At 37.9% G+C, this 14232-nt stretch overlaps 1 protein-coding gene across 1 annotated transcript; it reads right to left on the bottom strand.

Moving 5' to 3' along the window:
• Positions 1 to 12: 12 nt before the first annotated feature.
• cpt1b (carnitine palmitoyltransferase 1B (muscle)) lies at positions 13 to 13494 on the bottom strand. The gene is made up of 19 exons (XM_066685684.1): positions 13159 to 13494; positions 11739 to 11887; positions 11341 to 11480; positions 10162 to 10333; positions 9942 to 10043; positions 8433 to 8570; positions 8256 to 8333; positions 7852 to 7959; positions 6641 to 6725; positions 5503 to 5698; positions 4209 to 4394; positions 3337 to 3442; positions 2995 to 3111; positions 2713 to 2877; positions 2187 to 2321; positions 1808 to 1960; positions 1573 to 1686; positions 1141 to 1233; positions 13 to 757 (listed from the first exon to the last, which is right to left on the bottom strand). Exons 2-19 carry the CDS (start codon positions 11877 to 11879, stop codon positions 674 to 676), a joined length of 2313 nt encoding a protein of 770 aa, XP_066541781.1. The 5' UTR covers positions 11880 to 11887; positions 13159 to 13494; the 3' UTR covers positions 13 to 673.
• Positions 13495 to 14232: the final 738 nt, after the last annotated feature.

The following is a 14232-nucleotide window of genomic DNA, read 5'->3' as shown; positions in this document are numbered from 1 at the left end:
AATTTAATGGGAATATGCACAAATACAGTGTTGCAGTTACACAGCTCCAGAATCCTGGGGTTGTGGGTTCAAGTCCTGCTCCGAGTGGTCCACGTTGGAACATGTTGGTAGGTGGACTGGCAACTCTGTAGGTATGAATGTTTGTGTGTGTGTTGCCAGTGAGGGACTGGCGCCATCTCCAGGGTGTGTTCCCACATTGTGCCCATTGATTCAGGGTAGGCTCTGGACCCACTGCGACCCTGAACCGGATAAGTGGTTACAGGCAATGAATGAATGAATAATAATATACAAGTTGGACATCCATCCAATGCCCAGATCATCTAAAGTGATTCAGTAGAAATCAGGGTGCGTTTATAATACATTAAAATATTTACATTGTACACTTTCCCCATATGTATGTTACATTTTATACATTAACATTTTCAAAAGATTTTCTACATGAATTTCAATTGCTCTTTGTAATTTATAAATAGTTTATATTGATCTTCATACTATTAGTTTTTAGATATAAGAGCAGGGAAATTAAAACATTCATTCAATTAATTTAAACAAAATGATTATAACTGCTATATTTTTACAGGTTTTCTTTGTTTCCTTGTGATCTGTGAGCTCTTAGCTGTGTAAATGTACAGTCATTTCTCTGCTTTTCATGAAGTTTTCTTGCAGTTGAGAGTTAATTGGCCTTCTGCTTCTGGTTGAACAATGCTCTGATATCCAGCATGGCTTGCCTTATGTTCTGACCAAAGCGATGTGAGTCCTGTAAACACAGAAGCAACTTCATATAAGAACAAATGCCAGTTTAGCTTAGCTTAAAATATATAGCTGTTTACTTTAAGCTTTATCCAAATCAGAGGTTTTCAAATTCAGATTTTGATCCAGATTCCAGGCTGGGATTTTACAATAACCAGTATGATACTATACTGGACTAGTCAGATGCATCAGTAGTTGCAGCTAAAATGCAAAGCAATCTGGCCATGTAAAGATCCCAGCTTTAAAACTGGACCCAAGCCTTGATCTGATTACAATTACAATTTACAGTACATGGTTTTATTTTTGCTATTGGTTGTAGTTGTCTGATGTTTGGCATAAAGACTTGTATAAGAAAACCTTTGTTTGTTATTGTGTATGAATGTATCTTACAGTTTCCAGGCATGAAGACTTGCAGGATATGTGGAATGTGATGAGGTGCTCCCCAACAATATTATAAGAAACTCCATAGCCATCATCAGCAACCTGCAAACCAGTGGAATGAAAAGAGAATTGAAAATCAACTAAATGATGTCAAACTTTATGTATTACTTCTGTATACCAAAGTATGGGTACTACTGGCCAAATGAAAAGTGGTAGATTTTTGATAGTAAAAAACACCATTAAAAATCACCATTAAAATTAGTTATTTTTGAAAATGTTACATCATATAAATATCTATTCTATTCCAAGACTGTTAGCTTTCACATCATATTAAAATCTGCTCACTCACATTCAGTGGTGCCTCTGGCTTATTTAGATGCTATTTTGCACAAAGCAAAGTTATGGGTGTACAGTGTCCTATTGGATGAAGGAATCACTTACAGGGCCAAAGCCACCTCCTGCTCCTACATATTTTGGGAATTTCTGAATATCAACCAGGTTTAGCTGCTGCTGGGGCGTCTGACTTGTGGAGAGATGCCAGGGCTCCGAAAGAACCTGGAGGACATATAGCTATGTTTAGCTTTCAACAGTTTTTGATGTCTTTTTTATTAAAGAATATAATCTAAACAGCAAAACAGTGTTTTTAATTGATATTAATTTTCGATTCCATTCCTACCTGTTTAAGGAAGGGAGATTCAATGTCCAGTAGTTTGGAGACAATGTAGAGGCAAAAGAGATGGCGGTCAATACCAGCACCTGTCATGGCTAGACGATACATGTTCTGGTGTTTTTCTGCTGCTTGCTGGAACAGGGCTAGACGCTGCTCATTCTGCACATTGAACAACAAAAAATAAAGAGCCTGCATTGTTCTCTGTTTAGATGTTGTATAATTATTATTAATTAATAATTGGAGTTATTAATTACCATTACTTTTTCTGAACTGGAAATATATTTGTTGGACATTCTTCAAGGTGGATAAAGTGGCACAAGACATTTTTTTCTATAAACCTAAACTTAATCAACTGTTTTTTTTTTACTTCATCAGCTGCTCTCACCTTACAGTCTTTGTCTGCCATAGCTCGGACAAAGGCAGTGGATTCAACTGTGCAGGAACGAACTGTCTCTGTCCTTCCCTCCCGGAACATACGGGTCATCGAGGACTCATATGTAAGACAGACCTCCCCTTTGTCCTGCACCAAACACAACACACCAGTTATCACTAACAATACAATGGTAGACAATTTAAGAATATGTCTGTCCACGTATGGTGGTTACTAATGCAGCACCAGACTCCTAGGCTACGTTCAACAAGCAGTTAAAAGTGGCCCAAAAATCTGATCAGTTGTGATCAACCCACAATCCCAGTACCCTAGGGCTGTGTTACAGCTGCAATACCTGTTGTGCCACCACGCTGCACTGATACTAAATATGCATCACAATATTCAAACAGAACAACAAAAACAGAATCTGTACTGCTACATTTGATAAAATACTACTTAAAATGACATATACACTAAACCAACTAAGTGGTTAAATTAGCAGCATGATTCCCACCCCTATGTGTGCAGATATCGTACATACCCTGAAGTGAGCAAGCTGCAGTGCCAGTTGGATATAAGCATCAGGGCTTGTTCTGAATTTCTTAATCAGACCTTTCCCAAATTCATCAAATACACAGCCATAAAAATCCACATCCTCAGCTAGCTCCTTTGCTATAGCATAAGAGCCTTCAATAATCTCCTGACACTGAGAGAATGAGAGAGAAGTGTCACAAAGTACAGCAAATTCAAATGAAAGCTGTGAAAACTGTGTCCAATACTTGTAGCACACTACTCTGTCAGAACAGCAGCTTAGAAGTCGTACCGCACTTGGAATGTCCCACTGCAGCTTGGCAGGGAGAGCCAGGCATTTATTGATGTCTCCTCTGCAGTGTCCCTCTTCAGTGTACCCCAAGCGGAAGATGTCTGTAGCCAAAATATCCTGAACATAGCACAATAAATTCATTCTGTCAACCACCAATGTCTACAACCGGGATATTATACACTTTATAGCCATCAGAAGTACTGTATAATGCATAAAATATCCATTATTCAAAAATTTTGTAAGGAATTTCTAATACAATTATAAAAATTAATAAAGAAATAATGGTTGATTCAGGAAATTTGAAAATTTCAGATTTTTTATTGTCATACTGTACTTACTTACCTCCCACATGTGGCCAATGATTGGGGCATCTGCCCATGAGTGTTCAGTGTTCACTCCTATTTTTCCATTCGTGTAGACAATTAGAGTGAAGGATTTATCAAACCACCTGAGAACATAGAACAGAAACGGGACAATGCAAAGTGAATGTGTGCACAGTACAGATTGTCTAAAGATAGAGAACTGTGCATACATTAGAATAAAACTGTGCTAAAATTAGAATAAATACCAAGATATTATTAAAGTAGGTAGTGATATACTGTATGTGAAAGTGTGAATGTGGTTAAATTCGATGTATGAAAATATGGAAATAGATTTGAGTCATTTATTAAGGTAATTTATTATGGCATTAATTAATTTATTCATTAATCAGTCATTGGTCTTCCATAATTGAAACATTAATTTAAATAATAACAGTAATTCTGGCGGCAGAGTGGCGCAGAAGTTTGTGTCGCAGTCACACAGCTCCAGGGACCTGGAGGTTGTGGGTTAGATTCCTCCTCCAGGGACCTGGAGGTTGTGGGTGACTATCTGTGAGGAGTTGGTGTGTTCTCCCCATGTCTGCGTGGGTTTCCTCCGGGTGCTCCAGTTTCCTCCCACAGTCCAAAAACACATGTTGGTAGGTGGATTGGTGACTCAAAAGTGTCCGTAGGTATGAGTGTGTGAGTGAATGTGTGAGTGTGTCTGTGTTGCCCTGTGAAGGACTGGTGCCCCCTCCAGGGTGTATTCCTGCCTTGCACCCAGTGATTCTGGGTGGGCTCTGGACCTGCCGCGACCCTAAACTGGATAAGCGGTTACAGGTGATGAATGATGATGAATGATAGTAATTCTGCTCTTAATAGTGACATAGAAATTGCCTGAAAAAATTTCCATACCTGTCATAGCACTTTCCATGCAGCAGAGATTTGGCATAGAGATCCATTGACCGTGGCTTCTCAGGGTCATACCCATGTGCCTCATCATCCAGGGTAAGAAAAAAGGCAGCTGACTCTATGGCATCCAAAGACTTCTTGTTCTCTCCGTCACTGAAGTATTTCTGCCGTGCTTTGGCCCAAGGTATTCTAGCAGAGAGTTACAGAAATATACTGAGTATAATTCTTAATTCTACAATGTCTTCAATCTATAATGAATAGTGATATGGTTCAATGAATGATAATTAAGATATAACAATTTAAAAACTATATATCAAAAGACAAATGTTGGTTAATATGGGTAATATTGGTGAACATTTTTTAAAATTTAACAAAGGTATTAATTAAAAGACGTCCCCATTTGCTGTAGTGACAGATTCTACATTACTGAAAAAAGTTTACACTACATTTTTTAATATTCATTTAAGGACTTAATGGAATTCAGCCATAGCCCGTCGGGTAGACAAGTTCAGTAATTATAGTAAGTGCCTTAAAACCTTTGTAGATGGCATTATTTAAAATCACTTTCTGCAAGTGAGTGGTATAAACATAGCCTTTAAAAGATAACACTATGACAAATACAGTACAGCACAGAAGTATTAAGCACATAAGGTTATTATTATTTAAAATAATTTATCTTCTTATTAAGTGTGGGGCTAATGTAAAAGTATTTTTTTTTCTAAACAGTAGTAGATGTGTTGTGAACTAATGTGAAGTATAATGTCAGTTTTAATCATATTGGTTTGTTAAAACAACAGCACATTTCATTAAACACAATGAAGTATTTATTAACTGGTAAAATTAGGTTTTGTATAATAACCTCAAATAATACTGGACTCCAACATGGAGAAGTGCAGCAGGTAGTGTCACAGTCACACAGCTCCAGGGAACTGGAGGTTGTGGGTTCAAGTCCCACACTGAGTGACTGTCTGTGAGGAGTTTGGTGTGTTCTCCCTGTGGCTGTGTGGGTTTCCTCACATGGCCCAAAACACATTGGTAGGTGGATTGGTGATTAAAAAGTGTCCATGGGTATGAGTGAATTGTGAGTGTGTGTTGCCCCGTGAAGGTCTGGCGCTACCTCCAGGGTGTGTTCCTGCCTTGCGCCCCTGAATTGGATAAGCGGTTACAGACAATGAAAGTTTTGAGCACGTACATTCTTAGTTCTCAGATTAATGGCTTTTTAAATCTCATTTTCTCAGGTGCCCAAAACTTCTGCACAGTATCATATGTGGCTGATGATTATGTGTGTTGTGTTCACCTGTTCCCAGCTGTGAGTGCGGCCAGTTTGAGTTCTCCAGGCTGGGGCTCTGTAGTGTCATTGAGAATGTGCTGAAACTGCTGTTCGAGTTCTGAAGGCAAGAGGTGACGGCCGCCATAGTACAGCCAAACCTTAAAGAAGCGTCCTCGGTGGTATACAACAAGATGTTTCCTGTTCCTCAAATGCTGGACTGTGTCTAAATATAAAAACATTGAGGTTCTGTATGATGAATTGCAAAGACAATATAATTGTACATAAAATCCAGGAGGTTCATTTGTTTTTAAAATTCTGAGTATCTGCATAAAATGATAAGGATCTAACATTAATAATAACAACTAATACACCGTAATCTATAAGACACTAGTGCAGCCATACCTCTGTAGAAACTTGTTTTCATCTACCCAGAGTATTAGCATCAGTGTCATGCCCTGGTCCTGTCATGTGTCTGTTTTCCCCTGTCATTTAAGTTCCTTTGTGTCTATGCCTCTTTGTTGGACATTCGCTCGTCTGTCACTAGTCTGTTTGTCTCGTCTTTTCCTCGATTCATGTTTCTTTCACTTCGCTTCGTATGTCAGTCTGGTCAGTCTGTTCTTTCCTTGTGCTTTTTGTGCCTGTTTGGTTTGTCTGTTTGTATTTCTCTTGTCTCAAGTCTGTTTGTGTCTTAACTCAGTCTAGTTCTCTTTGTATCTGTCTCTCCATGTCTAAGTATTTGTTTAGCTCTCCCTGTTTAGGTCTCTGTGTAGGTTTGTCTGTTTAGCTCTCCCTGTAACTCTGTCCAAGTCTCTCTGTCTAGGTCTTTCTTTGTCCAAGGTTCCTGTCAAGTTATCCCAAGACTATCTAACTGTTTTGTTATCTTTTGTAATAAATAAAGTCATTGTGTTATAGCATGTGCGTCCTCCTCCGTCAGTCTGCCCCGTCCTGACAAACAGATTTACATTTGATATTACTAATGCAGATTTTTCACTTGTGTCTTGAACTCTTTTTTGCCTGTTTTTAATAACCGTTACTGTTTGATTTTTATACTGACATTCCATTCAAAAAAGGACAATGAATGTAATGACCATTATGGAGTTAAGTGGAGCATATAACTCTCAGCTCATCCAGTTCTTTAGTAAACAGTATACTACATGTTAATTACCTGTTTCAATACCAGGGATTCTAGTGGTGTTGAACATCCTCTCATACTGATAGGAGCACATAGGCACAACCCCCAAAGCTCTTAGCTGTGAGGAAAAATGAAGTCAAGTCACAAAAGCATTTTGTAATTTCAAATAAATAAGTTAAAGTCCATGCTATATTTGTGTCATGAAGTACAACAGAGTAAGTTTTATTACATTTTGGGTATACCATTTTTGTGGAAAGAAATGATTTTTGCTGTTTATTTTTTTATGTCTGCTGTCTGATATAAAATGTGAAAGCCTTAGAGGTGTAGACTCTGTTGAACTACAGAAAGTACAACCTAAATTTCTGTGGTTTTACTGTAAACTACTATACATTCATAACAGTAACATGCTGCAAAAAACCAGTGGCAGTAAATCAGCAGTTTTCTTCCAGGGTAACCTTGCATGTGGCTTCATTCATGTACCCTTTTACAATGATAAAATATGCCTGATCTCTGCCTTGCTGAAACACCCCAGGCTCATCACCAACCCTGCACTGAATTTCAGAGATAGGTGCAGGAAACTGTGGCTTGTAGGTCTCTAAAGAAGCCTATTTTAAACCATCCTCGTTGTGCGCTTCACCATTCTATGGCACTGTGCCATTCTTGTTGTAGGCCACTTAATGTCATCATGACATGGCGGTCATCCTTGTCAGTAGAGTTTCATTTTTGTCCTCTGTAGTTTGTAGTTTGGTTTGTGTCCAATGCTTGCTGCTTGAGCTTGTTTTTATGAAATGCTCTCTGAAATTTTAAGGATGCAGGCATGCTGATTCTAACTGTATCCCTCTGCCAGTAACGCAAGAACTGGACCCTTCTTTTCCTCACACAGGAATTGTCCACTTCTTTGGCGTGGTTTGTAGTTTTGATTACAATTATTTTCAATTACTACTATCACATTTTCCCATCCAACTGGTTGTATTATGAGAAGATAGTTATACACACAGCAGTAGGGTTTTTTTTAAATATATTTTCAGGTGATTACCTGCCTTATCGTTATCTCATTAAGTAGAATGGTCTGTGATGTAATTCAATGAATACTGGGGGGAAAATGGTTGCCACACATATAGAGATGTTGACTTAAGAAAAATAAATTTTCTAGAGCTATATATTTTACATATGTTTTACATGTTAATTAATCATCCAAATTACATAGTTAAATTTCTATACATTGTGTGAGTTTGTGTATTTACCGGGACATGTTCTCCTCGCTCTAGCTTACGGCGATACTGAAGTATGGCATGGACCACGTTTCCTGCTCTTGCTGCCTGTCTGTTGGTGGGGATCATATATAACAGATCCTGAGAAAGACAGATGGAGAGATATATATATATTGCGTGTAAGACCTTACAAGCAAAACTGTTCTGGACAATACTATTATTTTCTGTCCTAATATCAAGATTAGTATCTCAGTAATATTCATTGTGATTTCTAAACAAAATCAGTCTATGATATTAAACAAATGCTTACATAAAACTTCTTGTGCTAAAAGCATATTAAATTCCTTAGCATCAGCCTGCAATAACGGATTCACAAATCCAATGCACAATCCTTACTACTCATGTGAACTGTGGCTTTGTCATTTTTGTCCTCTCACCATACTGTAGAAGTTGCTGTTCACCATGATGGGTCCTCGTCCTCTTAAATAAATATATTCCTCCCACCAATCACTCACCTTTCAGCAGACATAGACCATGTTATTATCTGATATTTCAACACACCAATTCCAGAAACGGTCTTATTAAGAATGGTAGACTCGTTGGGTTTTACTTACATAATTACTGGCCCACCAGGACTTCAGCAGAAGGTATTTTTGCAGTTTGGGTGCTTGGTCCTTTTTGAACTCGTTGGCAAGATTTTCCATTTGTTTATATTGGTCATCGTCCAGAAGGGGGCGCACAGATTCAAGATACTGAAGTGTAATCGAGAAAGAAGTACAGAGATATTTAAAGGAGTAATAGTTCACCCAATCTAAACAGCAGTGGGTGTAAGTAATTACACATGCAAATCACTCGGGTAGTTCGAGGCGAGACTGGTGTTGGTGTTTGCTTCATTACACTCGTAGATTCACTGCAGAAATAAGGAAGCAAAACATGTCTTGGTGGAAGTCTAAATCAGGGGTAAGTGGAAAATTGTATAAATGTGGCCTAAATTCAGCTGAAAGGGCCAGTCAGGTGACTGATAAAGCTGTATGTGTGATATCAGAATTTTTTTTTTGGTCACATTCATTTTCCCTTGACACAAAGCATAACGACCAGAACTGTGAGAACTGGGCCACATAAACACCAATTTTTGGGCAGGTTTTGGCACACATCTAATTTGCAACAGTCAGCACAGCCATTTATGGCGTAAGTGGGACAGATATGTTTAGTGATGTGTGGGCCAAATTGGTGTTTTTAATGTGCCCCACTTTGGGTTCACAGGCAGTTTGCAGAGAGTGGGCCAGGAGTGCAGCATCTTGGCTAGAACTGATTCACATCTGTTATCTGTGTGGAATAGCCTTCTGTTGCTTAGATTTAAGAGGCAGTAACCAGAACAACCTTCTAAAATGTGTTGTAATGTGTGATTTTCCCAGATTTACCATTAGGATTACATATATTTTTGAAACAATACTGTGCATTTGATTTTAGGTAGGGTGACCAGACGTCCTCTTTTTTAGACTTAAATAAAATATACGGGCGGAATTTCACAAACGTCCGGGATTTTGTTTTTCTAGAGCTTACATAGAACTTCGAGAAGCGTTTCGTTCACAAACTAGTCCCGCCCTCCCCTACTCCGATTGGTTCGCTTGCGTGAGTAGGGGGCGTGGTGAAGTAGCCTAAAATCTTCTGATTGGACGGTCTGACTGTAGAGCTACCGTTATTGGTCGATAACCTTCTCTGTAAACATTTTATTGTTCAGTCTGCACGTCAGTAGTCCTTGTTTACGTCAGGCAAAACTCATGTACCCACCCTCATCTGGAGCAGCTATGCCGAAACGTAAATGTAAGTTCTCGGATGAATTAAAAAAGAAATTCCCATGTTTTCCCATGTGTAGCAAATAAAGGTGTAAAGGACCTAAAAACACACATAGGTTTAGCTAAGCACACAACGGCACCGAGGGGCGTGACCTAAACCCACCCCCCACCCCCCCGTGTCCTCTTTTTCACCATCTCAGATCTGGTCACCCTATGTTAGGCTATAGGTCCTTCAGCATTCAAAACCATAGGAATTCTTTTTTTTTTTTGTGGAAGTAACTGGCCAGCTGCCAGGGGACAGACTTCCTATAAAGACTTTTCTCTCACCCTCCTGATGGTGTCATCAATGCTGGGCACAGGCAGTCTAGGTAATGCGGCCTGGAAACTGTAGAGCAATGGGCGGCGACCCCAAAACATATTTACCAGACTCTAAAACAAGAAACACACAGTTTATCAGACATTTGCAGTACTCCAATTCAGGCAATGAAAAGACAGTGCTTCAGAAATGATTTTAATCTCCAAGCCTCTACTCCTGACTGTACCATACCATCCAGAGCTTGGTGGAGGGGCTGGTTATGCCGTGTGGCTCGAAGACCCAGCCATGATAGGAGAGCAGAGCTTTCAGAGTGTAGCGCAGTAGTAGAATCAGAGATATCCACAAGGCAGTGGCAAAGAGGATAGCGCTCAACACGGTCTGAGTCTGAACTGTGAGGTATTCGCTAGAGGGGCAAATGTCAAAGATTCGTTTTATACATATGATTTGACACAATTCACTATACATTGTTTAAACATTTTCCTACATCGGTGATCTCTCACTACTGTAGCCACAATGCAATTATCATAACTCTGGCAATTCCTATGATGTAAAAAAGGTTTGACTGCCAGCTTTTCCCCTGATATGTGGCCTAATAACATCAAAAAAGCTAGCATTAGTGTCACTCTTACCCCATTTATAATGTAAAATGTTAAATCAGTACAAATGGACACCAGATTAGGGTCAGATTGATGTTATCTACATAATCTAGATTGCCGGCTGTACTAAACTAGTTTTATATCTTAGACTGCTGTTGTCCTATTTTTTCTTTCATTAGCTGATGGAAAAAGCATTAACTATTTCACATTCAAGGAATTGATAGTTTTTAAACTGGAAATTTTCAGTTTAGAGGCTACTGTGGCACAGCTTTTTGTAGCCCCTTTACATACAGTTTACTGTGACTGTTCATTGAAAAACACATATCTCCAAAATAGCAAAATTTAACAAAACCTTCTTAACTTTCAGTGATAGTCCATGTAAAAGCTATATTATTCCAAGATTGTGTAGCATTTCTATTTGTCAGAGAGTGTGAAGGAGATATGCTGTGTTCAAATGATATAGTAAACTAAAAATCAACAAAAATAGTGGAACGTATTTGTCAATAGATAGCAACAATATGCAATGTTATAACTTACAACCAAAATTGTTTATAAGAACAATGTGACCTCTGACATTAAAACAAGAGATTAGGCACATGTTGACCATCTTAATGTCATAAACCATGCTGTCAGTGGTAGAACATTATGTCCACAGCAAAAATAGCACAAAAGCTATCTTTAATTAATTTTTATTTGAATGTTTACACTCTTGAAATAGAAATCTGAGAAACCTTTAATCTAATGAAATCTTTGAGATTCTATGGGTATATTTTATATTCAGAAATGAGTAATTATGGCTTTGAAGTACACAGACCTCACAGGTAAAACATTCTTGATGCTGTCAATCATTCCCATGGAGGGGTCTACTCGGGCATATATAGAGCTCATTATAGCAATTACCATAAATAACCAGCTGGAAGGACTTGCAGGATAGACCTCTGTTAGGATGCCATTCTGCTCAAAGAGAAAGTTTTAAAAATATGAATACAATATAAAATACAGTAAGAATTCAGATATCAGAAAAAAGATTAAGATGTCATTACTATGCAATTATGTTGTAACCCATAGTGTTTCCAGTAGTATATGTGTTCTACTGTATTCCTTTAATTTTCCATTTTCTTAATTTTTGCTTAACTTAAGTTTCCTGCTGTTTATTACTAGGAATAATTTCATTCAGATTGTTTAGTATTACTATTGAATCCTTTTACTCACTTTGAACTGTATGGCACGTTTTCTCCATGAAGTCACTCCGGACAGGTAGATGTGTCTTAACACCTCCCGGCTCAGCTGCAATTTGATACCCTCTGGGGTGACAGTGAATTGGAAGGCCACCGCCTGGTGGGCCTCTGCCATTGCACACCCTTAAGTGAATGCAGAAGCAGGTACAAAAAAAGATGATATGAATGATTTATTAAAAAAAAAGAACTAATGATTTCCAGGAGATGGGAATGTGTCTGCAATAGATTTATGTTTATACACAGCTTGTTTTAGCAGTGCTCTTATATAACTTTAAAGATTTGGTTGTAAACAAATGGTCTAAGCTCTCCAAACGCTGAAGCAAATATTGTCCAATCAGGAATTTTTTTTATTTGTGGATATATACAGTATAATGAGCTCTGCCATTGGTTAGGAGTCACACATTAATTGTAATGTTAATCGTAATTTCCCACAAATTAAAACAGACACATTCACTAACAATATCGTGTTTTGATTTACAACATCAGAAAAAATGTTTTTCAAAAACACGGTTTAAAGCAAAAGAATTCGTTTACAATCTGTGTTTAGTGGACATTTTTGGGGGAATTTAAAAATGGCTGTCAATCACAGTCTGATTTACATCTTTAGTAAATCCCATAAAGAAACATCCCATAAAATGCATCAGCCCAGTCTATAAAAGTGCACATTCCTATATAAATTAATTTTAGATCTTACAAATGTATGCTAAATTGAGCAATTCATATAATATAGGTATATAGGCCATAGGTCATTCAGTCAGGTACTGTTGTCCTCACAGGTTGTACTAGTGACAGTGTAAAGCTTGAGTTTCTTTTTCCATGTCATATGACTGGAGAAACACTAACTAGGGCAAAGTTGAGCAGGCAGAAAATAGCAGAGTGGACTGCTGGAGAGGCATGTGCTAGTGCGTGAAGGTTGTCTCCGGAAGCATCACAAAATAAAACAGTGGCTGTTCACTCCAGATAAAAACAAATAATGTTTTATAATCTCTAATAAACAGTAAATCCATGAATAGGCATATTGTTTTATGTCTAAAACATACTACTGTGAATCTGTAAGAACATTAACCGTATAACATTTTTAGAAATGCTAGTATAAGGTAAGACAAGACATCCGATGTACAGTACCATACAATATTATATAATATCACATTCATACCACAAACAGCGGAGAATCAAGGGTGTCAATACATTATATATTCTTTGTTTAAACAATTATATTGTTTAATTGTTTAAATTAAATCAGTAAAGAGTTAAAGAGCATTTAACTCCAGGATATATAAGCAGGGATTCAAAATAATGAAGCTATGGTTAAGTCAAGATTGTTTTATAGCAGACAGAAATACACCCTTAAAATATTAGAGCAGGTATTACAGACAAACACAGTTTTACTGTACCTTTTCTACAGCAATGTGACCGAAGGCTAATGCTGTGAAACAAAATGACAGGCTATGTCCAGGTTCTACTCAGGCTCAGTGGGAACTCCTTGTGCAGATACAGCTGTAGTGCTCGGTGTGACCCCGTTGCCCTTCACACTGCACTCGTGAAGTAAACTGTGGGTGGAAATCAGTCTCACCCACACATACACGCACTTTCACTGCCTCTACTTTCCGTGGTTTTCTTCTGTTTCTCTCCTGTCTTTCTTACCACTTCAGTGTGTGTGTGTGTAACTGGACACCTCTCTAGCTTAGTCCCAGCTAGTGGCCCAAATATCAACAAACTATTCTGCAAATAGCATAGGACAGGAGAAAGAAGCCGGAGGACCTCTCAGTGGATGTAAGGATCAGTTCCCACAGTTCCTCTTCAGCAGTGCACTAAATAAGGCTCGTGAGTGTATTATGTAACAGGTGTCTGTTGCCATTATGACGCTTTTGGTCATTCTTGGAAAACAGTGTTGTCATGTATCATGACTTTACACTCTGTTCTTTACTTTATATGCTTCTGTACTATAATTAAAAAGTGCACATTAAAGTTACGCATATATTTTTACTGTGAGTTTTTAGTAATAGCATAATGCTATAATTTTTTTATAGAATTTATGCATTAACAATACAAGTGAACCTCCAAGTGACACAGCTGCACATATAAGGCTTGTATAATTTACATAGAAAAGCATTGCAAACAGAATTGGATTCTCTAGACTTTTGCAGGCACATCATGAATCTAAGCAAAACATATTGCAGGGTCGGCACCACACCTGTTGGTTTTGCCCCATTATTCCAAAATGTATTGTTGCTAGTGAATCATTTGTCTATAGCCACTATTTCTATCTAATATTTATAGCATAACATCTATGACGATTGTTACATTTGAGCTTAAGACCTATACAAAATGTTAAAGTAACACGCACACACACATACATACATATATATATATATATATATATATATATATATATATTTATTTTATTATTTTTTTTTTTTTGTAAAGCAATGCATCAGCGTCCAGTACCTTCTAGGAGTTGAAATGAC

The sequence above is a fragment of the Hoplias malabaricus genome, chromosome 11, assembly GCF_029633855.1.
Source record: "Hoplias malabaricus isolate fHopMal1 chromosome 11, fHopMal1.hap1, whole genome shotgun sequence".
In the NCBI taxonomy this organism is placed as follows: Eukaryota; Metazoa; Chordata; class Actinopteri; order Characiformes; family Erythrinidae; genus Hoplias; species Hoplias malabaricus.
The sequence above is the reverse complement of the archived record's forward strand: the minus strand, read 5'-3'. Positions and strand labels throughout refer to the sequence as shown.